At 56.0% G+C, this 24417-nt stretch overlaps 1 protein-coding gene across 5 annotated transcripts in view; it reads right to left on the bottom strand.

Moving 5' to 3' along the window:
- The window catches only part of KAZN (kazrin, periplakin interacting protein), a 1029901-nt gene that overhangs the window by 122568 nt on the left and 882916 nt on the right, over positions 1–24417 (bottom strand). Inside the window, exon 1 of one of the 5 annotated variants that reach the window (XM_059376189.1) lies at positions 20762–20993. The exons of 3 other annotated variants lie outside the window; for them this stretch is intronic. In XM_059376189.1, the coding sequence (XP_059232172.1) occupies positions 20762–20969 (208 nt within the window). In that variant the 5' untranslated portion in view covers positions 20970–20993. Of the gene's footprint in view, positions 1–20761; positions 20994–24417 lie in introns of those variants that run through there. One more of the 5 variants, XM_059376187.1, reaches the window with a different exon arrangement.

Genomic DNA, 24417 nt, shown 5'->3' with positions numbered 1-24417 from the left:
AGTCAAACTGAGGCCCAGAGGAAGGTGTCTGGAATTCACAACCTTGACTGCTAAGCCCCCGGCTACTACGACCTGGAAACCAAACTGGAAACACGCTTTGACCCGAACATTCTGCTCAGCCAGTCTCAGACATCCACTCAGGGGTTAAACGCATGGAAGTGCTGAAGGCATGCCGGAGGCCCCCACACATGTAAACAATTATGCAGAGAAGAGAAGTGGGCGACCAGGGCCCAGCCAATGGCTCTCCTAAACGCCACCACCACACACGGGTGGAGGGTCTGAAATCCCTGCATTTTCAGATCCGCACTGCAAACAGATCTGGGCTTTCAGGAGATTTTAAACCAGGTCCAGACGGTGGTCTGAAACGGGGGGTAAGCCTGGAAGACTCCCCATCTCAAAGGTGACCTCAGAAGGCGACCAAAGACGGGCGGTTCCTGCTGTGCACGGTGTGACCTCTGTGTCCCTCGATTTCCTCACCCGTGAACGGGTGGCTGGGACAGTTGAGAGCAGCGGTCCTGGGACCAGATGCTGGATTGAATCCTGGCTCTGTCCTTTTGTAGCTGTTTGGCCTGTAGGTCACTCCTCTGTTCTCATGTGTGGAACAGATAAATAATAGTACGCTGCGCCGTTCTAGGAGTAAGAGATAAAAAGCTCCAAGAAGGGGCCCGGCACTGCACACACGTTGGCGGGCCGCTCTGATCCCATCACAGAGGATGGCTGGCCCCGCGGAGGCGGATGGAAAGGAAGACAAGGGAGAGAGCATCTTGGGCTCCAACCACCCCTTCCCCCTCTCCCCCAGGAGCCATCCCCGCCCATCACTTGGCAGGAGGGGCTGGAGGCCATGGAACCTACGAGCACAGCAGGGCAGCACCGTGGAACGCGTTCCTGATTATTCTCCAGCCCAACGGAGCAGCTGCTCCAGGAAGAAATAAAATATGCTCTGCATACTTTAAATGTTTCACTTATGAAAACTGGGAGGGCCGCCTTTCTAAATTGTTCAGCAATAAAGTCAGTAACGAGCACCGTTCGCTGCTCTCGTGCTGGAGCCCCGGTCCGGGAGCCTGCTGGTGGTGGGGAGGGAGCGGGGCAGGCCGGCCGCCAGCATGGAGCCCGCTGGGCCTTCTAGAAGGCGCCATCTGGGATTTCTCAGAGGGGCACTGGGAGCACATCCTGGTGTCCTAATGTGAAATTGGATCCTCCCTCTGGAAGCCAAGCCCCGGGCAAGCTGGTGGGCAGAGGGGAGGGCCCTTCCGGCCTGGGACATTTTCCCACACTCCAAGGGCGCCCCCGTTTCTAGCCAATCGAGTTAATTGCAAAATTACCCTGGACTGAGAAAGAGCAGGCCTATCCCACCAGGGACTGGTTCACAGGAGACCCTCCTACGTGGTCTCCAGCGTGGCTGGATTTCAACAACCTGCTGCTGGCAGGCCGGGCCCAGGGCTCCGCATGCCAGAGAGCGGTGGGGGGTATGGGGGGCTCTCCGGGCCAGGCGGCCGATACCCCTTTACAGAGGGCGGCACTAAAGCACAAAGGACCTGTCCCAGGGCTCAGACCTAGGAAGTGATGGACCACAGTCACCGGGTCCCCTGGCTTCCCCATCCAGTAGGTCTTCGAATGCCACAGAGCCCCCCGATCCCAAATCCTGACACGTACAACTCAAAAGCAAGGCACACTAACCAGAGAGGCCAGAGGGAGGCCTGCCTGGCCCGGAACGGAATGGCCTCTTTCGCACAAAGAAGGCTGTGCTTTGGCCTGATGCTGCCGAGCTGAACATGGCACTTTTAACTTTTTCTTCAAAAGTGCTCTCACTTCTGTTATGTTTTTCATCCTAACCTCCTGGGAATATGACAGTGGTGGGTTTTATTGTCCTCGTTCAGGGCAGTACACCTGAGGCCCCAGGAAGAGCTCCTCGCCTCAGCCAGTTCACCTGGGAGTCTGGGGGTGCGCGAGCCCTGCCTGGGCCCGGCTGCTCGCCTCCTTCAGACCCCCACCCCCACCCCGTGCAGACTCCCAGGTGCAGACTTCCTCTCTGGGCTGCTCTGTCCGTTCCTGCCCTCCTAGCCTCCTCCCCAGCCCCGCCATCTATTTAAAGGGCTGAGGGGACCCATGAGCCAGATTAGTCCATCCTGGCCCCAGAGGCCTTTGTGGTAATGGATTCCTAGACATCCAAGCAGGGGACCAACAGGGCCCCCCACAATCATCAGGCTACAACCTTCCCACCAGGCTACAACCTTCAGGACTAAAAGTGAACAAACCTGATTAGAAAAACACCCCCGGGGGTGCCTGGGTGGCTCAGTGGGTTAAGCCTCTGCCTTCGGCTCAAGTCATGATCTCAGGGTTCTGGGATCGAGCCCCGAATCAGAATCTCTGCTCAGCAGGGAGCCTGCTTCCTCCTCTCTCTCTGCCTGCCTCTCTGCCTACTTGTGATCTCTCTCTGTCAAATAAATGGATAAAATCTTAAAAAAAAAAAAAAAAAAGAAAGAAAGAAAAAGAAAAGCACCCCCGCTTCACTTGGGGGGTTTCAGCAGTATGGGCTGCAACCCAAGCACATAATCAAGGCAGAAAAATGTGGGCTATTTTGGGGTGAGAACAACCTTGAGTCCCTAACTAATGTGGTCCTGACGCGTCTGTGAACAGAACTGCTTCCCCCACAGGCAAACTCGACCCCACACAGAACCTGCATGAAACCTGCCTTTCGGTTTTGACAAATGCTAGCTGAGCACCTCGACTGCCGGTCTAAGTGGCTAGAAACATCACAGGGGTGAGGCAGTCTGGGTTGGAGTCCCAGCCCTCCCAGAACTTTCCCGTGCCTCAGTTCCCTCCTCTGTAAAATGGGACAACAGCAGATCCCAACTTATAGAACGTTATGAGGGTGAAATGAGTGACTGTCCTCGTACAGGGACTACACACCAAAGAACTGCTTGGCACAGGCCAAATGAAACCTGCCTGCTGGTTCCCTCCCCCTCCTGGGAGCCACTGCCTTCTGGTTCTGAGACCAGCCCCTGCCTGGCATCCTGGTCCTGGATCCCCGGGGGCTTCTCCTGGAAACTCCTGGCCCGAGCCTCCTGCTAGAATATTCTCCACAGACAGGTCTCCAGAGCTGCCAGGCTGAGTGGCCCACGAGATCCTGATCTGGAAGGCCCAGGCCCGGGAAGCCCCCTCTCTCTCTTGCCCCCCACCACCCTCACAGTCCTGCGTATGAACGGAAAAAGAAAAGAGATGTAACTTGAACCCGGGCTTTGAGCTGCGGCCAGCTTGCCACCAAACACCCCCCCACCCCCCAACTCCCCCCTTCCGGGGCCCCTCCCCCCGCCCAGGCTGTCTGGCCCACTCCACCAACATCTCGCAAAGGTCAAATGCTGATTCCACTCTGCGTGCTGCCTCTTGGGAGAGCAGAGGAGAAAACTATTTGAAAAATGTAAATTGAAAAAACCCCATGGCTCTCCACCTCCCACCCCTCCACACACACAGTCGCATACGTGCGCGCGCGCGCTCTCTCTCTCTCTCTCACACACACACACACACACATACACACACACACACACACACACACACACGGCAGTACCCAATCCCACAGAACACGTGACCATGTCCAGCCCCTCTTAAAAGAGGTAGGAGGACAAAGAGACGAGGCAGAATGTTCACCAGGGGTGACCAACCCCGCCACCCCCACCCCAGGCTGCTTTCCTTGGAGGAATACAAAGGACCCTGCCAACAAGGACATCTCTGCAGACCACCACCCTCCAGGTCCTCCCCAAGCACCACCTGGCAGGACGCACAGGTTGTGGATCCCGCCACCTAGGGTGGCCCTGAGCTGTGCTCACGGGCCCACGTGAGCTGAAGCCAGCCCAGGGCACAAGGCCAGGGCAAGGACGGCCTTAGGTCAGGCCACCCTCTCCCCATCCCCCCTGCACAGGACCGTGCTCTCTTTGGCCAGAGATGCTTTCAAGACCAAACATGCTTTTCCTTGAACTCTCTCTCTCCTCCCCATGCCCTTCCTTCCCCCACTCCCCGGGGAGGATATGACACCCAGTGAGCAGGTTCTGGCTCTGGCTGCTTCCGGCCCAGCGTGCGCTCGAATCAAAGAATGAATGGCGTTCAGAGCACAGACCCTGCCTGCCTGTGACCGGTGTGGAGGGGGCCCAAGGCCTTTTGCTGGTCTCTACATCATAGGCTAAGTCAGCCTCCTCCTGCCCTACTCTCTGGAGCTGAACTTCTAGACCTTTTCTCTTTCTTCTTCCAACTCCACAAACTCCAAGCCTGGAATGTCCAGGCCTTGGGCTGGGACCTCTTTTCAGATGCATCTGAAGTCGTCTGATCACTCGGGGCTGCTCGAGGGGGAAGGAGAACAGACATGCGTCCTTGGGGTGTACAGAACCGGCAGGGTGGGGGATGGTAAAACAAAACACAACACAACACACAGGGCCACTTTGTGTTTCCGCCGTTGGACAAAGCAGCAGAAAGTAGGCCGAATGCAGTGGCCTAACGAGGAGCAGGTGTCTGCATTGTAATTTGACTTGTAGTAAGAAGCAGCCCCATGTCCTGTAGGCATGCTGCCGTGACCCCTGGAATTATAGGCTGGTCACCAGCCAGGACAGTGAGGTCACTCCTACAGGGGTAGATGGCACATAACTGCAGATATTTCATGCACTGAAAATTAAAAAAAAAAAAAAAACAAAAAAAAAATCCAAGGCAAGTCTGGTTACTCCTCAGCCATAAGAAAGCTTATGGACTAGGAAGCTCAAACCCAGGAGGCCAAGGGATGAGGGGACAGCACCTCTCTGGTCCTCTGGCAGGTCAGTACGGCATCCAGCAATGGCCACAGGCAAGGCCAAAGAGTGTTCAGCTAAGGTCCTTTCAGTAATCATGAAAATTAACCCAGGATAACCCGACTGCCCAGGAAGTTGTGCCTGCCCCCAATCTCCGGAGAAAGCTGTAAATCTTCCAAATGAGCATTTTCTACAGGTGCACACCTGCGAAAAGCTCATTTGGGGGATGTAGGAGGAACACCAGACTCCTAACCTGGGCTGGCCTGGCTTAGAAGGTAGGCAGCTGATTCAAAAGGCAGACACTCAATCTCCTTTGTCAACCGGTCTGCAAGTAACGTATTGTTTTTCTCCTCCACCTCTGTCTTCCTCTTTTTGTAATCTCTTGGCTGCATGAAAATGTTCGCAGGACCTCTTGGCAAGCAGCTGTTTATTTGGCTACAGACACTGCTTACGGACCACAAAAGGAGAACGTGAACTTGTCATTGGATGTGTTTCGGTTCCTTTTGATCTAGGGGCTGTGAGTGGGGCAGGGAAGGTTGCAGAGAAGGGGTACGGATGGTGGCCCCACCGCACAGCCCTGACCTAGGCTACTGTCCCGGCCCTGCCTGTCCTAATGGCATCCCATGGAGTCTCTAGCTGCCTCTCTCCCCGCCTTGCTCCCAGTGGGTACCACTGAAGTCTTCAGGCTCCTGCTCAGTCCTCCTAAACAAACATCAGGAGAGCCAGGAACACACAGCTCAGTGTGGGGAACCCTCTGTTGGAAGGAGAGATGTGAGTTTGGGCAAGCTCGGTGGGCCAAGGTGAAAGGTGTCCACCTGCCCCCTACCCCCAGCACGATCTGGTCTGTCCCGACGGGGAAGAAAGACACCGGGGGAATGAAGCTGGGGTGCAGGATGGTATATGGGATCCTGTGCCATGGCGGCTGTCTTCCCATGTCAGAGGGGCTCTCGCGTCAACAAAGTGGATTTAGTGTAAAAGATCGTCACACAGTAGGACATGGGCCAGCGGAAGGATGCTATAATGATACTGACTGTTGGGCCCCACATAATGGTGAACACTTACCACTGACCAAAACCTACAGGGGCTGCCTTGAAAGGGAGTGAGTTTCCCATCCCGGAAGGCATCTCGGCTTATGAGGACTGGACATGATGAGTCAGTTTGTTGTCCTTACCCCCAAATTCTCTAAGTCAGCCTCCCCCCCACCATGTGGAAGGAAGTGGCCTCACAGATCAGGGATCCTGCCCACCTGCCCAGATGCAGCGGATTGGGCCAGAAAAGTCACCTGATGCAGGGTCTGCTGAACTATTGGTCAGGCAGGGACCAATCAGATTCTCTCTCCCCGGCACTGATGGGATTGCAAGCATGGAACCCAGGCAGGGGAGTAAGGCCAGGGAAGGCAGCTGGGGGGAATCCGCGGGTGGAGAGAGGAGGGAGGTGGGATGGACAGGGTACTGCCCAGGCTCCCAGCGTTCATGTCCGGACCCCACATGGCTGGTCCTGGACTTCTCCAGGTTGCCTGCCGCGTCCTCACCACAAGCCCTGCTCAGACTGGGAGGCACCTTCTCACACCTGAAGCACCAGAGCATCCCTGGCCGGACACGCTGCAAGCAGGAGCACAGCCTCCCTGCAGGATGCGGGGCGGGGCTGGGCCAGGGCTCAGCGACTGTCACCGGAACCTGGCATTCCTGAGGCTGCTAAGGGTGGGGGGGTGTTGGTCAAGATCCAGGACTTCCCCAAGGCCAACTCACATTCCCTCTCACCAGGGGGTTCCCGCATGGCCCGGGCTCCCCAAGTACTTCCCATCATCACTGCTCAGCACAGTGCCCTGACCTGACCGTATGCCACAGACAACAAGGTTCAAAGCTCCGTCATGGCCAAGAGTCTCATGTCCCAACAGGCAGAGAGCCCGGTGGGCATTCAGGATCACATGCACTCATCCGATCCTGTGGGAAGATGCTTCCAATACTGCCAATGCCAAGCCCAGGTTTACTAAACATCTTATTATTTGCAACCCATTTCAGATGGCTTATTAATAAAGCAGCGCCTTTACTTATTAAGTACCTACTGCATACTTGGCTGTGCAGGGTGGATTTCGTAATTTCCATGACAGGATGAGGAACCTGAGGCTCAGAAAGATAAAGCTGTTTCCCCAAGAGCCCCTAGCGGAGACTACCCACAATTTATCAGTCTTTGACAAACTGCTGCCGGACACCTGCCTCCGAGTGGGGAAACAAAGCCCTAGCAGATGCAGCCTCCAGAAATTCTCCCCTGACAGGAGCTTACCCCGCCCCAACGACCGTTATCTCCCACTGATCATTGATCCTAGACTTGTGCTATGGGGGCATCTGTGCGGGGAGCCTCGCATCTCTCCAGCACCCATTCTGGTATAAAACTAATACAAACAATGTTTACCGATCACCTACTATGTGCCAAGGTCCATGCTAAAGACTGTAGAAATCATCTCATTTAATCTCCATGAAACCTCTTCTAGGTAGTGATAGCCTCCCCAATTTACAGATGGAGAAACTGAGGCTCAGAAGGATTAAAGAAGCTTGCTCAAGGTCCGCACTGTTGAACCATCTGCACACAGGCAGTCTGGTGTTACAGCCCTGAGCACTTGGTACATGACTCTGATGTCCCTACAGTCAGAGCCCTGGGTCTGGGTACTTGTGTTAGTGGGGGAGCTCACTTATGCTCCTCCATGGGGCAGATACCCAAGGAAATGTGGAACCAGCCTCTAACAATGACAGGCACAGAGGCAAGCTAACCATCCCTTTCTCTAAATTCTTACCTTCTGGCTGCCCACTCCCTGCTTTGCTGTGAGAAGGTAGCATCTGTCTGCTGGGTATGGTTTCAGGTCATCTCTAAGGGGAATCAATCAGTGCTTTCCAGGGAGATGGCCAAGCTCTACACAGAGAGCCTGGAAAATCTGACTCCCAGTGGAGAGGTTGAGAGAAGCCAGATGCCATCTGGAGTGCCCAGGGGCCAGCTGCTGCCACTGACCTCAGTGTGCTCAGCAACATCAGGGATGCGGCAACAGGCTGGCAAGGGGAACATCACATCATGCATTTATGCACGCCCAAATCAACCCCACCCAGGCCCCTGCTCAGGAAGCCAACAGAGGCAGGCTCCTTCTAAAAGCCCACCTGGGACAGGTGTGACCAAAGAGGTACACACAGAGGGATGTAAAAGGAAGGGTCCTAATAACATATGACTGGGAGACTGAGAAGGGAGCTGAGAGGTGGTCCTTAGAGAGAAAGAATGAATGATTAATAGAAGAAAAAACAGAGCTCCTCCACATGGGTGTAGAAGAGGTCCCAGCCCATAGTAGCTGCTCAACACCTGCAACATCTTTAACTGACAGGGTCTGCATCCAAGGCTTTCCTCTCAACCTCATGACACCTAGCGAGGGGCATAGACATGCACCTGCTAAAGGAATCAGCTCACACCCCACAGCACTCAGCCCCCACATTTGCCTTGGGGCTTCCATTTCCAGTCCATCCTCCCTGACTTTCCTCTGGCTAACATCCAACTTGGGAGTTTCCCTGGGGGCTCACAACCCCCACCCCAACTAACTCCAGGACAGGGTGCAGACCCAGACCAGGTGATTGGTTCAGAGCTGTCACATGATTACAGCTAAGCCAATGATAATCAGTCCTTGGATTTCTGGAAATACTGACAGTGAAAGACTTTCTGCCCTGTGATCATAGAAAGGTAAGTGTGACACAGTTTTGTGAGGGGTCACTTCTGATACCAGAAAGGATAACGCCCAAACAGATGAAAAGAGAGCTGGGAGATGACATCATTTGAGCACCTGGATGCAGCTATGCCTGAAGCTAACTTTATCTCTGACTATCTCAGTTATGCGGAGCTATTGATTTTCCTCTCTGTGAGTCTGTTTCTGTTGTATTTCTATTATTTGTAACTCAGCAGGCCCTGCAACTACATGACTCTCTAGGCAGGTGGTAGGAAAGTAAGAAGGGCAAACAATACAAAATTTTTTCACGAACAGTTTTTGAGCAGTAAGCATGGATCTCTCTGAGCCTCAAGTGCCACTCTGAATGACAGCGATCACACCTCCCTACCTCCTAGGGTGAACGGGCAAGTCACTGAACACCCCGTAACCTGTTATCTTGAGCATGTTACAGCCAAGAGCAGCAGGAAGCACGCAGCCCTGGGAGGGAACCCGCTGTTGGGATGCCTGTGCAGAGTTCCCCCCCACCTGAGCCTCTGGCTGGAGTTTGCTGAGCTGCCCCTTCATAAGGGACCAGCCCAAGCCCTGGAGGCAGCCACGGGCAGCCCTGGACAGAAGGGGTGTGCCTGGCCTTTCAATGGATCAAGTCCCTCTGTGACTGCTCACCTCAGAAGCTGCCATGCCCCAGCGGAGGATGGGGACAAGGACACTGCAGCGTGCCCGGCAGTGGGGACAAGAGAGTAACGGCTACTGTGGGCTCCAGTGGGACCCCAGCTGGACCTTTGGCTGAATCTTAATTTCTCAGCTTCCTGTCTCTATGGCTTGGGACGAGTTTCTTTATTTCCCTGTGCCTCAGGGACTTCATCTGTAAAATGGGGTGATTAATGCATCAATTTATTTGGGGTGTTGAACGTAGGCAATCCTGCCAAGCAGGAGTTCCTGGGTCAGGTTCCCCTGCATGGTTTCCGCCTTATTGTACACAAGTGATGTCAGACCTCCGAGGGCATGTTTAAGGTGATGTGGGGGACGGAGGAGAGGCAGAGTCCCTCTGAGCCCACCAGTGCTCAGGCCACTGGTTCATCAACGCCGCAAACAGCAAGTCTCCAAAAGGAACCCAGGGAACAGGACCAGTGCGTCAGCCCAGGAAGCCGGAAGGCAGAGCTGGCTCAGGGACAGCGAGAGGGCGGGGTTCTGCCTCCAGAGGTCATCAGGGCCGGCTGCAGACAGAGGCCCAGTCACCTTGGAGAGGCGGTCACACAGGGACACACCTGATGCCCACCCCAAGAGCCTGGCATGTAGAGAGGGAAGAGGAGCTGCGGGTTGTTCCAAACACCAGCTGCTCAAACACACAACCAAACCTCCTCTTCTTCCTTTTTTTAGTTTTATTTATTTGAGAGAGATGGTGTACGTGCGGGAGGGGGAGACAACCTGACCTCTTCTAACCAGGTCCCAGCTAGCTCAAGTGTCTAGCTTACTAGAACTCTGGCTCATGTTTGAGGACAAAGCAGCAAACAATGACAAGGCTCAGCAATGCAACGGATTCTTACCTTCCTTAACCCAAGCCCGGAAAGCTATCGGTGGGGGTGCGGGGGGGAGGGTTTCAGGCTTGGAGTTAGAACCCCGAGGGTCTGCAGAAGCCTGATTCTAAAAAAGGAGTCATCTGGGTCCCCTGTGCCCTGCTCACCAAAGTGAGGAAGCAGAAAAGCATTTTAGGAAATTTTCAGGGACACCCAAAACACAGAGTTTTCCGTGTCTGATTCTCTGCAAATCCCCTTGACTTGAAGCGGGTGGGGAGGACTGTGTTTGATCTACGATCATATCCCTGCTACTTAGGAAGGATTCTGACCCAGGCGGGTGCACCACAAATGCTGGCAGGCCAAATGGAAGAAAAGAACATCAGTGAATCTGGAGCCTGCAGCACACACCGAAACACCTGTTTATAGAGACACAGTGACCAGGTGACCGGAGAACGAGGACAGCTGGAGAAGCAAGCGGACTCATCATTGACGCCTCAGACCCGGGCTGAGAGCGAAGGTGGGTGGGCACGACCCGAGTCACGTTCTTCATGGGTCCTCTTCCTGCCTCCATCCTTCAGTTGCCTCCAAATTCCCGAAGAAAAGAGGGATATATTTACTGACCCCTGAAAACCCAGACAGGGACTCGTGGGGGCTGCAGGGGTTCTCCAGGTGCTGCCCTACCTGCCAGGAGGGGCTCCTCCAAAGGTGTGCCAGTACGTCGGCCAGATTAAACTTCTAAGGTCCCGCCAGCTCAAACATTCGCGGGTGCGTGTTTCCTCCCAGACGGAGCATTTCCTGGAGCCCTGCTCCGTGCTCCAGGCAAACACAGAAGGAGACAGATATCTGGGTGCCCCTATGGTCCCTGCCCCCTCAAAGGTTCCAGTTCAGAGGACAGCCCCAGGGTTACACTCAAGAAATGCCCCGGTCACAGCGCCACTACGCTCCGCATGGCGAAGGTCTGTGGCAATGAACAAGAAAGGCTTTGCAGCAGGGCCGGGGGCCCAGGACAGGATGGGATTTGGAGTCAGTGCAGGGTGAGGAGAGACGGTGGAATGTTCGTGGTCCCCGGCACTAAGCTCAGGCTTGGCAGACCCGGAGAGTCTTTCCTTCTGGTTCAAGGTCTAAGGGTGCCAGACAGAAAAACCCTCCTCCAGAGTGTAGGCACCAACAGGGAGAAACGGTTTGGCTCAGCTGGTCAGCCCCAGACACCTAGTCGCCTGAGTATCTCTATCCAGGGAGTCACTGAGTGTGGAAAAAATGAGCAGGTGTGATAGTAAACAGGTGCTCAGCTAGAATCCAAGGTGTGGGTCAATCCAAGCAGCAGCTGTTGCCCAGAGACATAAATGAGCGGGGAGGGAGGGGGCAGGGCCAGAAGGTCAGTGAAGGCAGAGGGGGTCAAAGGCCAGGCAGGTGATGCCTTAGCTGCTGGGAGGGCACGGGTTCCCCCAGTGGGGTGGGGTAGGGGGGTCGTGTGCCATACGGCAGCAACAGTGTCCAGAAGCCACTGGGAGATGGAGCGGGTACCAACTGTCCCGGTTTGCCCGGGACCGAGGTGTTTCCCACGGAATGGGACTGCCAGGGCCGAAACCAGGAAAGTTCTGGCAACCCAGAATGCGCTGGCTACCCGAGGCACAGGTCTGTCCTCACCAGCATCCCAGAGGGACCAAGATTGCTGCGGGTACAGGAATCTCATCTCGTGGAACAGGGAAACTGAGGCAGAGAGGCGCGTGACCTGCAGAGGGGCGGTCCCACAGGGGGTAAGCAGCATGGCGAGCTGGAACATTCTGGCCTCCACCTCCCTTTCTTTCTCCGCACACAGGGAAGACGCGAGACACGCAAGTGCCGTCTGCTAAGCACAGCTGTGAGCTGTGCCAACTTCCTCGGAGCCAGTGGACCCTGGGAGGGGAGCGCTAGAGCCCCCGTCCCCAAGAGGGGTCCCAGGGAAATGGGCCCATCTGGCCCTCTGCTCCTCAGAGATTCTGGCCCAGGATGAGCGGGCGGCCACCACCTGGGACCTTTGGGGGATGGGGGTGCTGTCGGCTGCTGCTCTGCTTGCCTCCCTATGACATCCCCATTAGGGTGACCCCTTGGGGGAAGGCCAGGATCCCCAAAGGCCTTTGTGAAATGCAGACGCGTCATGTAAAGCCACACACCCTGCAGCCCTTGGGTTTAAAAGGGTCTTAGCAGCTCTGGGCAGCCGGTGAGAGAACAGGCCAGGGCACAGGGGAGGTGGAAGGCGCGGGCGGGGGGGGGGGGGGATGGAAGAGAGGATTTTGGGGAAAACGTAAGCAGGGCTTCCCAGAGCAGTCCTGCTCAGTGACTGGCCTGCAGAAGCATCCCCCAGACTCCTGGGCCCATCCCTGTTTCCAATTCTGCAGGTCTGGGCTGGGCTGAGAATTTGCGTCCACTATCAAGTTCTCAGGCGAGGCTGATGTTGCTGGTCTCGGTACCCGTCTTGAGAACGGCTGGCCTGGGGCATGGGGCTATGGCAGGCGGTGCTGGGGTTAGGGCAAAGGGACACAGGCGCTGATGGGTCACTGAGGGCTGAAAAGACCCACGGAGGTCAAGTTGGAAGACGCTGGAGGCCTTGACCCTCAGGCTTCAGAGAGGGACAGAATCACGTGGTGGTGGAGGGAACTTGTTTCAAATGCAGATTTGTGGGCCCATCCCCAGATATTTTTGACTGTGAGGGTCTTCTGGGGGGCCGGGGAACTTAAAAAGCACAGTGAGCGCTGAGCGATTCTGATGCAGGCCACGGTGGAAACGTGCACTTCGCAGGCCTCGCGGGCTGCGATGGGCCACAGAGACCTCTGCAGGCCCCTTTCTTGGCCTGGGGCCGGCTGTGCCAGCCACGACAGCAGCCACTCGCCACATGGAGCCTTTGACAATGAAATAAAGTGTGAAGTTCAGTTCTGCTGTCATACGAGCTACGTTTTTAAAGCCAGTGGCTACCATATGGGACAGGAGGGGTCTAGAATGTTGCCATCTTTGCAAAGAGTTTAACAGACAGGTCTGGTCTGGAGAGATCGATTACATTATGCTTGCCTCTGTTTCCCTTTCTCTAAAAAGGGGGCTCCTCCCCTATCTTTCCCAGGGTGTAAGAGAAAGAAAAGATTCCACCAAGAGTGACATTTCTGGCCCACCCTTAGAGGCCCCCTGCACCTGCTGGTGGGAGGAGGCGGTCCCGGTTGGCGGGGGCAGCACCCATGCCTGCCCCAGAACCCAAGGATGGTTCTTCTTCCTCCTGGTTGGCTGCCAGAGCTAGACTCCCCAGGGCAATGAGGAGTCCTTAGTAGTTAGCTTAGTAATCACAAATATAGTATGGAAAACAAACTCGTAAAAGCCCCAGCAACTCCCCTTCAAAGAAATCGACACCAAACAAAACCAACTACGCCCTAAAAGGTACAGTTAACGCATCACGAAGGCAGAGGTAGGAACGAGCACAGACTGGACTGACTCACAGAGGAAAGGTAACTGAACTTACTCCTTCCCCAGACCTCCCCAGCGCACGTAAGAGGTGGTCATGTTTTCCAGGAAGGAATGGAAAAAACACGAGAGATAAAGCAAGCCCGGGGGCAGGGGATCTCCACCTGCGGTTCTGGGAACAGCAGCGTGGGGGCAGGGATGGACAGTCCGTGAGGAGGGCAGGGTCCTGCGGTCACCGCGTCCAGTCCCTACATTAGGCCAATGCACAGATGCAAGGTGGCAAGCTGGGTTACCGGGAGCCATTACTCAGTGGGGACAGTCACTGTCTGGGAAGATGAGAAAGGGCTGGAGACGGATGGTGGTGATGCCTGTCAAGGTACTTAATGCCACTGAACTGCACACTTAAAAAGGGTCAAAGGGGTCCATTCCGTGTTATGTAGGTTTTGCTGCAAAAAAGACAAAAAAGAAAGCGCAGGGTCTGAATTCCACCCTGGATGAACGGAGGCAGGCAATCTTGGAAGCGGGCCTCCGAACCTGCACTGGAGTCCACGGACCCCAGGGGACTCCGCTCTCCGCTGGGGATGCCTGATGGAGGGGAAGGCTACAAGACGGACAAGCACGACGGCTCACTTCCTAACAGGTTCGGAGCACAGGTGTGCCCAGGCAGGGGGCGGGAGGCGGGCTCGCTCTAGAGAAAGAAAAAGTGACGGTTGGCCACAATGTCCATATACTGACCGTCCACTTCGGGACGCCTGCGGGAGGGGAAGGATGCTCTAAGGACTCCGTGAGGGCACTGGGGGCAAACCAGAGTCCGCAGCCCAATTTTTCTTACTCTAAAATGAACCCTACCCCAGAAAGGCAAGGGGCAAAGAGGTTCTCAAAGCCAGGTCCACGAAACCCTTGCCGCACATTCCCCCAGGGTGCTCGACACAAATACAGATTCCCAGGCCCCTCCCCAGACCTACAGGCCGACCTATGGGGGGGGGGGGAGCCCGAGGATCCAGATACCGGCAGGCACCCCGGACCGCCGTGAGCTCCAGTCTGAAACCCCTTTTAGTGAGTCAAGAGGGATGAGGCAAAGGGGACATGAGGGAAGTCCGCAGCTTTGCCAGGGTCCCGCGTCTATCTGTGAGCCCCCCCCATTTGGCCCTGGAAAGCCCGACATCTTGCAGGCTGGGCCCTTTCCTCACTCTGGGCCCGTGTCCCCGTGTTGTGGAAAGAGCGAACGGACCCATCCCTGCTGCGGGTCGCCGGTCAGGACTCTCTGCCTGCGTCAGACCTCCTGCACGGGGCCGGCTGGGCTCTTTGGATTCTGGCTGGGGCCGAAGGGCTGGGTATCTCTCCCGGAGCCAACTGAGCAGCTCTGGGCCCGAGCGGCCTTGCTCCCAGCTGCCTCTGGCTGATTGGAAACCAGCGTGTCAAAGACGCCAGGGAGAGAGCCTCGTGACACCTGGCATCACAGCCCCCGCCCGGTGCCCAGGTGGCCCTCAGGGAATGGTCAGCTGATGAAGGCGACCGGAGGGAGAAGCAATGGTCCTGGGGCAGACCGCATGGCTTCTGGGAACAGCCACCAACTGCAACCTCTGTAACTGCTTCAGGCCTCAACCCCGTCGCCTTTCCGAAGGGGAGGATGCGGACTACCTTACTGGGGTGGGGGACGACCGACAGGAAGGCAGGTGACAGAGCGCCCAGCTCCTGGGCGGCCCTCGGTCAACACTTCTTCCTCATGAAAAGGACCTTCCCCAACAGAAAGACACCTTCTTCCCTGCCTGGGTGCACAGGACTTCAAAGTCAGCAGCACACTGGTGAGCAGAGCCACGCGGGCACAGGAAGAAAGCACACAGGAACTCGCAGCTGCTGTTCCTACGTCTCTCCGGGCCCCTGGGGAGAGCTTTCTGAAGCTTCTGGACAATTAAAAGGTACCGAACACACTCCATGCCTGTGATAAAGTTACAGCCCCAACGAGCTGGGCGCCCGTGCCAGTCTCCGGACCCAGGCAGCTACAAAAGAGGAGGCTGTCGGCACCTGCAGTCAGGCCACCAGGTGGTGGGCGTCCCCCCCCCACCGAGCGGTCCCCAAGGCCCGGCACACAGAGGGAGGGTGCCCGCCGAGGGGCGTCCCGCCTGACACCACCAGCTAACCTTGGCCGTAGCCCCCAGGGCGTGGCGGCACCCAGCTCGGGGCAGGACTCGCCAATCTGCCCATCTTACCTTTCTGGCTGGTCATTCCTTCCACATTCGGGGCTGCGCCCGCACCTTTTGGACTAATGCCACTAGTCAGGGGCTCTGAGGAACCGCCACAACCCGTGTCTTCTAGCTGGCCTCTCCTGAAGGCGTCTAAACAGCAGACCAGAGAAAGCATGAAGTCCCCACCTTCACGGTGGCTGCCCCAAGGGGCAGAGAAGGGGTGGTCCTTTTGAATGGGAGTCATTCCTGCCTCCCCCCCTCCGGGACAGGCGCTCCTCTGACACGCTCGGCGTGAAATGCATTTGCGGGGTGTAAATTCATAAAAAAAATAACGACACACGCAGGCACGCACACGCGCACACACGCACACCTTGTAAACACGGCTTGCTATCCTCTCTGGAGTGTTTATAGCCCTTGGTGACTCACAGCAAACACGGCATCCCCACAGTGGCTGCTCTGGCCGGCTTTAATGATATGTCGGCTGCGCTTATCTGCTGGGGCGAAAATCTGTGTAAACAGCCGTGTACCTGACTTTCCACTTTTGTCAGCTGGCTGTTGTGTGGGTGAGCGGGGGCTCGGTCCAGGCTCGCGCTTGCTGTTTTCCTTGAACCATGCACTCAGGTGACTTCGCTCTTAGATGACTAAGAGCGAAGTAAGCTGCTTTCAGGATGGCTGGAGGGTCCTGGCAAGTCCTCCAGTTAACTCGAGGGGAATATCACAGAGAACACAGGGTGTGCATAATGACGGACGCCTTATGGAAATTTCCTGATTATTTAGAAGGCCAGAGAAGCAGCCACCAGTCCTACAGAATCAGCCAATCAATCTCATCAAGCTCCAATAGCTCAAACTTCAAAAAAAATTTTACGCCGACACAGACACAATCAATCTCTTTGGACTCTGGAGAAATGGGAACCCTCCTCCCTCTTACAGTCCTGGCAGCACTGGGCTCCATGAGTAGGAAGGGGGCTAACCACACGGATTCCTGTCCAACTACTCTGCAGTGGGTAGGATGATCCCATTTTATAGATGGGTAAACTGAGGATTAGGACGTTCAATAACTTGCTTAGCGACACACAGCTCGTAAGCAGGAGATCTGGCCGATCAAACCTGGGGGTTTTTGATTCCAAGGCTGGTGCCCTGAACTCTGCCATGGCAAAAGGAAAGTACAAGCCCTCTCCTTGAGCAGTCACGCACGGTGAGGGTGCTGGGCCACAGGGGAACCCGATCAGAATTGTTTTCAAGAGCGGGGACTTTCACTCCCGCTCAGCTGTCCCGGCTGTGTCTGTCCCACTCGGGGGGCGGGGGGGGCAAGGACATCCACAGGAAACCCTGGTAGTCCTACTGGCTGGCTTTCTAAGAGTGTCCCCAGTTCCAATGGGGAGATTTAATCTCACTTGCAACCCTGCGGAAACCCTTTCCAGAAGGGGATAACAGGAGGCCAACCTATTGCTAAAATTGCTAAAGACACACAGATAAGCAAATGCCTGATTTGCTTAAAACAAGGAATGTCAAGGAGAGGACAACCACCCCCTCCTTCTTTCTAAAGGTAAAAATGTAAAGAGAAAATGGACTGTCACAGGGGTCTACGTTTTAGAGATCAATACAAGGTGTTTCCACAGTGCTGGGAGGGCTACAATCTGGGACCCCACAACCAAGTCCTCGTTGAGATACCCCCCCCAGCTGCGTGATCCCGGGCACCTGGTTTCTCCTCCGGGACTGGCAATGGCACCTCCCTGCTGGGGTCCTTGGAGGACTGATTAAGACAACGCATCGCATTTGGTTCGCACCATGCCGGGCCCCTGGGAGGGTACAGCAGAGCACTGAGAGCCAGCACACAGATCCACAGGGGCCTGGTGCCCTGGGCCAGGAGGCTTTGTGTGAGGGGCTCGAGGAAGTAAGGATCCCAATGACTAAGAGAAAAGGTTGAGGTTCAAGAGGCTTCATTAGGTCCTGGGACTTTATAAGAGTTAAGCGTTAAGAGAAAAGCTTCAGGAGGCATGGCATCTGAACTGGGTCCACAAGCCTGGGACCCCAGGGTGGGTCCCATGGGACAGATAGAGTGCCCGGACTCCGAAGATCCGAACTGACCAACAACTTTTCAACAATGACTTGGTGGCTTTGGCTGACCAGGGCCCTTGCCTTACGGACGCCGCACCCGTGCAGCTCACTTCATTCTCTCTGGCCCCAACACCCCAAGACGAACGGACCAGCGCCCGCTCCCATCGCTCTAACTCCTCACCTGGCTTTACTTTCCTGTACAGCCCTCCCGTCTCCTGACACATCCTGTGTGGACTTGCCTGCTGGAAATCTCCTCCCACAGATAAGAAGCTCCATGGAAACAGGGGCTGCAGCTGTCCCCTGCGCTACTATAGATCCCTGGCAGCCACCGCGGTGCCTGGCAAGGTAGTGGCTCAAGAAATGTGATGGAATGAAGGCATGTGCCGAAGAAGGCTCAGGGAGCACCTGCTTTACTCTGGGGCAGGGAGGGGGTCCTGGATGATCTCCCCTCGGGTAGAGTTAGTCCTGCCACGCACCATCAGGGAAACTGAGTGACTGAGTATCTCAAGGTCACACAGCTTTGAGGCAGAACCAGGTGCAGACTGAGCACGTGTCTAATTTCTGCATCTCTGGCTCGGGTCCTTAGCCTGTGCACAAAGAATGGACACCTTCCCTGGAAGGGGCCCCACCCTGGGGGCCCAAGCTGTCACCAGCACAGAGTCCATCACTCTGCAGGTCTCAGGATCCCCTCCGTGAGTAATGTCCAAGTGTCCGGCTTCCACCCTGCCAAGCCAGCGGCACCCCCATCCTTCCCTCTTCCCTGTACCTCTGACGGTGCCAATTCCCAGACTGTGTCACCCAGCAGGGTCCTCACTGTTCCGCTCCCTCAACCAAACATCACATTCAGCTGGGGGCCGATGTGCTGAGATCCTGGGACGAGCCCCCTCACAGCCTGGCTGAAATGTTTATTTCAACAATAATTTCAGCTTGGGGTTCTGAGCCAGAAGAGCTTCTCATCTAACATCCAAAGGTTCGAGAATCCATGTCCACGACAGGCTGACCTCAACACCCAGCCACCACGAAAGTTCTTAGAAACTGCATTTGATCTTTAAGAACTGGAGAGCAGAAGGGGGGGTGAAGGGCGGCTGGTGGGGTGGAGAGGTACTCCAGACTTGACTGGTGTAGCTGCTGCCTTGATCTTCATTCACGCCCGGGATACCAACCGTCAATCAGGAGATTTCCACTGCTCTTCTGCCCTAAAGGGACACCAGGAGGGCTATCGGAATAACAAGCACCCCCCAAGGCCTTGGAGACAGGCGGTTCTCAGCTACACCATGTCATTAGGATATTGTTATTATGAATACACAAATGGAGTCTAAGTAGACACAAAGTAAACAGATCTCTCTCCACCCAGCCATCTCCTCCATGTTTACATAATAACAACCCACTGGCACAAGAGTCAAGACCAATCTCATCTCCACACAGTTCAGGAGGGCAGAGATGGAACAGATAGCATCATATCCCAATGGGACACCGAGTCAGCGGGGCCCTGACGGGTGCCCCACCACGGAAGCTGATAACTAACTTTTATGAAACATCAACTATGAACAAGGCAAGGTGATTTGAAGACGCTAGCTTTGGAATGATCAAAATGTTGGGTGGCACTAGTTATTATCAGCACTTTTTGGATGGGTAAAATGAGTCTCAAAAAGATTAAGCAACTTGCCCAAGCTCTCCTACTTGCTTGTTCTTCGCATCTGGGCTCTTGTTTTGCTCTTGTTTTACACCAAGCTGTCTTGGCCTCTAACTGCTCTGTGCAGCTGGGAAGGAGGTGGGACGGTCTCCAGCAGGCCCAGCCCCAGCCCCAGGGCAAATGGTCCAAGGTCCCAAGCTCCTTCCAGGGCTCAGTGTCCCTTCTCTAGACCCTTGGTGACCCAAGACGTCCACGGCACCAGGACACCAGCACCAGCTCAGCTCATCACCGCCAACTGGCCCGTGGTCCCAGCTCCTGCGGCTATGCCTGTGGTTGTCAGGATCCTGTCTCCTTGGGAGACCAAGGCAGGCAACCTGGAATTAGGGGGCATTGGTGCTGGCTTTTTCTCATAGGAAAGAAATAATTATTAGGTAAATAAGCCTGGTGTTTCCCAGCTGGTTAAGCTTGCTGTCTAGGAGAGGCATTCTGGTGTTAACCGACAGAGAATATTTGAAATTGCGGGACCCTGGGCAAGTTGCTCAAACTCTGGTGTTTTCTGTCTTTATCTTCACGAAGATAACACAGCTTCCCTCCCAGAGCTGTGATAAAATTTTAAGGACACGCGCCACGTAAATTACGGGAACACAATAGGTATCCAAGAAATAATGAATAACCATGTTGTACGCCCCCTTCCCCTCTTTTTCCTGGAAAAAGTATTCCAACTTCACACTGATGAGGACAGACACTTCTTGGAAGCCGCTCTAAAGTCAAGGGGATCCAGGGGGTTCTCTGGGCAAACCCACCCCCCACCCCCAAAAGACGTAACTTGCGAGGGCGGGGGGCAGTTTAGACCGGAACAGAATGGAAGGGGCGCACGCACTCGGAATATTTTAACATTAAAACGCGGTCCTCAGTTTGGGGCAGATTAGCCAATGATACACAATCAGACCCTCGCATTGTGTCTGCACCGCCTCGATTTCTTTCTGCATTAGTCCAAGTGGAAGAGAAACCTCTCCTCTCCCAGCAAAAGCGGGCCATCATGTTCCGCTCAAAGAGGCTGCGGTAAAGCAGGGCTCTCCTGGCACTTTACGGGGCTGCCAGGTGGGTTACAGGTGCGGCGGGAGAGGGGCCGCCCCAACTTCGTGCCGGGCTGGCCCCTTTCCCACGCCTCCCAGGGCAGGTCCGGGGCGCCCCGGCATCTCACAACTCCGGCAGGCGTGGCCTTGACCTGCCCCTGCAGCTCGCTCTGGGGGCTCGGCCGGAAAGCGGCGAGCGCCGGAGCCCCCCGCCCGCGAGCCGAAGAACTCCGCGTCCCGCGCGACTCCCCCTGGCCCCCTCCCGGCGCCCGGGGCGCGGCGCGCGGCGAGAACTTTGCCACCGGCGCTCGGCGATCCGGCCGGGAGCGCCCCCGCGTGCCCGGCCCCGGCGACTCCCCGGGCCTGCGGCCGCGCCGCCCTCCCCGCCCCGCGCGCACCTACCCGGCTGGCTGCAGTCGCCATCCGCTCGAACGGAGGGCGCCCCGGCGCGGGGCCGATCGGCCGGCCCCCCGGCGTCCGCGCCCGGCTCGCAGGCTGCAGGCCCCCGGGGGCGCGCCGGCCCGGCCCCCGCCCCGCAGGAAGGCGCCGGCTCGCCCTGCGCCGCCAGCTGGCGGACGCGCTCCCAGGTGCCCGAGTCGGCCGCCCGCATGCCGCGTGCCCGGGGGGCGCTGCCGCGGCGGCGCGGGGGGCTCCGACGACGGGCGCGGGGCTCACAGCCTCCCGGGCCGCCGCCGCATCGGGGCGCAGCCGAGCGCCGCCCCCGCCGCCCGCCGGCCGCCCGCGCGCGCCGGACCGGGGCTCTCCGTCCGGCCGACGCGGGGCCGTCCGCGGCCGCCGCACGCGAGGAATTCGGCCGCCGGCCTCTCACGTGGGAACGACTCTCACTCCCGCGGCTCCTCCTCCCGCTCCTTCCGGGCTGGCGAGGGCCCGCCGCTCGCCCCGCCCCGCCCCGCGCCCCGCCCCCCCGCCCGGCTCCGCCCCCGGCCCCTCGGCGGCGCCGGGACTCGCCCCACGGCCTCCAGGAGCGCTTCGTGGCCCCATTCTGGGACGCTCGGCGCATCCCCAACATGGTCATTTCTGGAGAGACTGCGGGTCAGAAAGACGGACAGTGGCGCAGGGTTCGGAAGGGACTGGCCTGCACCCAGGTCTTTGAAAGCCCCAAGTGAGTGCATCTGGGGGAAGGCCGCCTGGTACCCCAATTTGCATACGTCTCCACTCTTCTGACATCCTTGTGACAGCGCTGCCGGAGACCTGAAGTCCCAATCAATGGCCAGGAGAGGGCAGAAAGAATGGAGCGGGAACCTGGCGGTAGCCTTGGGACATTTCCTTTGCTCATCTGTACTGTGTGACGAGGCGTTCTTCAAGTCAATATAATACTGAGCACATTCACTGGGCCGGGGGTTGGCGAGGTGGGCGTGGGGGTGGGGGTGGGGGTCCGACATGGTCCACATCCCTAAGCAGACTGTGATCTGGTGGGGTGCCCTATGTCTACATCTCACTTCCTTGAGCCTCAGTTACCTCATCTATAAAATGAGGCATCAGTAATTCCCACCCGGTCCACCATCAGAGATGCTTCTGAAGACTCCTCAGCCACAATCATGTGGCAGGTGAGGGGACTCCCAGGGAAGGCCAGGCTTGGACCCCAGGAGTGGGTGGGGGGCCAGTTAGTTCTCCAGCTAAGCCTGGTCCGAGGTGGCATCTTGGGTCTGCAAACCCAAACCTGAGCGCTGGAGTGGGTGCTCCAGTGGCTTGTGGAGCTCACTGTAAAATGAATTTGCAGCCCCAAGCCCTCTTTGATCTGAGGATTATGATGCTCTTTAGAAGGACTAATTATCTCCCCGCAGCCCCAGGAAGCAAGTCCGGTTTCCCCCCTAGTGTAGACAAGGGGAGCCTCGGAGGCAGCATAGCCAGGTGAGAACTCACACCTTCCAGGGATGTCCCCAGCCTCCCCTTCCAGGCAGCACCGGGCCTGGCTCTGTAACCTCTGGTTCCCAGGCCTGAGCCCTGGGAATTTCTAGGTCACTGGCATATGGCTCTCCATCAAGCTGTGGGAAATAAATGACTTCCCTCCACCCAGCCCCAAGTGTCTAAAACTGTTCACAGGTGACTTTCCCGTCTGTGGGCGAGGAGCCCCATCCCTTTGCAAGCACTGTGGTCTGGACACCATCCATCATGGCCTTGCCAGCTTCTACCTTCCCCTTTCCTCACCCTCCCAATAACGGGAAAACTAGCCCAGCTGTAGAGGTCCACAGGGCTGTCTCAGACCCCTTCCCCTCTCTGGGACCTGAACTGCTCAGTGGAAAGCTGACCAGTAACACCGAAGGAAAGCTGGCCAGTAACACCCAGCCGAGGAAGAAAACCACCCATGGGGTTAAACACCCACACGACACTGAAGGGAGGAAACTGATCTCAGACCAAGTGATAGGAGATGCTGGAAAACCCTCAATTCTTTTGCCTTTTCTGGGATAACAGGCAAAACAGAACAAAAGAACAATTGCCCTGAGCCACCCCAGGGGAGAAGCTGGGAATGCCTTCACGTTCTGGAGACACCCAGCACAGATTGTCTGTTCCAAACGTCTTCAGGGACCCAACTGAGGACATAAATGAGTGAGGTGGGCTGTGTTGGGCTCCCTGTGGTTTTTTTCTTTAGGGCATTTAGGTTGTATTCTTTGGCTTAGACACGCTTTGCATAATAAGCAGGTAAGAAGGTGCTTCCGCAAAGAAACATGCTCTTTTCCATATTCCTCGAAGTACATGGAACTCTTAGTCTATCTTTCCACTTTTGATAGAGACGTGAAATTTTCTCTTAATTCCATGACATGAAAACAGCAGCACAAGCATGAATACCTAGCACTTGCCACTTGGATTCGGTGTCAGCAAGACTTTAGGGAGTGGTGAGGACTGTGGCAAATAAGAAGAGGTAGATGGCTATAATGCAGGAATGTGCCTCCAGGGTCACTAAAGGTTCGTTCGTCCTTGTTCTTTCTTTCCTTTTTTTTTTTTTTTAAGCTACTAGGAATATGGACTTTTAGGGGTTATCTAAGTTCAAAATGTTGACAACTCTTTGACATGAAGAGGAAAGGGGAGAGGGAGAAGGAGAGAAAGCAGAAAGAACAATAGAGTAAACAGATCTAGAAGTTTCTATGTAGCCCACTGGCCACCAGTGCTCATTTCACTGCTAGTCTTACTGGTCCCCCTGCAACCTCTCAGAGGTCTGCACATAATCAAATAATCCAAGCCATTTTTCAAACCCACAGCCCTGGGGGATGTCTGCTGTCGTCCTTGTGTGTGTGCACACATGTGCATGTATGTGTGTGTGTGTGTGTGTGTGTGTGTGTATGTGAGAGAGAGGGAGAGAGTGTTCCCCATTCTCAGGACCAGGACTTCAGATGGCAGCTGGACCCACCTTCCATCAGTTTCTGGGGTTCTCCAACTGCCCAGGCCTCCCCCAGTTAGTGTTGCCTCTCAGTGCCTCCTCCCAACTCTGTTAGCAGGCAAAGCTCCGAGAGCCGCGGCAGCCTGCAGGCTTCCAGAAAAAACCATCTGCCTTGGGTGGGAGGCATTGCTTCCTTGTGGGATGTCTCTCATTAAAAGGATACCCTGAACCCGGGAGAGTTTCTGCTCAGTTCTGCAACAGGAGATCCAGGAGCCAAGTGACAAACCATTTTCTGCCCTGAGCACCCAGGCCCTCTAGGAATAACTCCAGGGTGGTTTTGATTGGAGGCTCCAAGACAGGGCCAGCTTCTGAGTGCTCAACCTGGGTAGAAGGGTCCTGAGCTTGGGTTAATGCTCTGCTGTCATTGCCTCAAAATTCTTAATTATTTTTGAACTAGGAGCCTCGCACGTTCATTTTGCATTGGGATCTGCAAATTATGTGGCTGGTTCTCCTCCCAGAAGATCTTCCCAACCTCTCTGGGGGATGCTGGGGATTGATGTTGGAGACAGCTGGGCCTGTGATTTGGCTCATCTGTCCTTCTCCAGGGTATGCTGTGTCCGGCCTCTGCAAGGCAGCAGGAAGGGAGGAATTGGGGGGGGTGGGCAGGGCAGCAGGAACTATCCCCAACCATTCCTCCAGACAACTAATTAAGGAGCAATGG

This window comes from Mustela nigripes, chromosome 14, assembly GCF_022355385.1.
Source record: "Mustela nigripes isolate SB6536 chromosome 14, MUSNIG.SB6536, whole genome shotgun sequence".
In the NCBI taxonomy this organism is placed as follows: domain Eukaryota; kingdom Metazoa; phylum Chordata; class Mammalia; order Carnivora; family Mustelidae; genus Mustela; species Mustela nigripes.
Note: the sequence above shows the minus strand (reverse complement) of the source record. Positions and strands in the feature narration are given on the sequence as shown.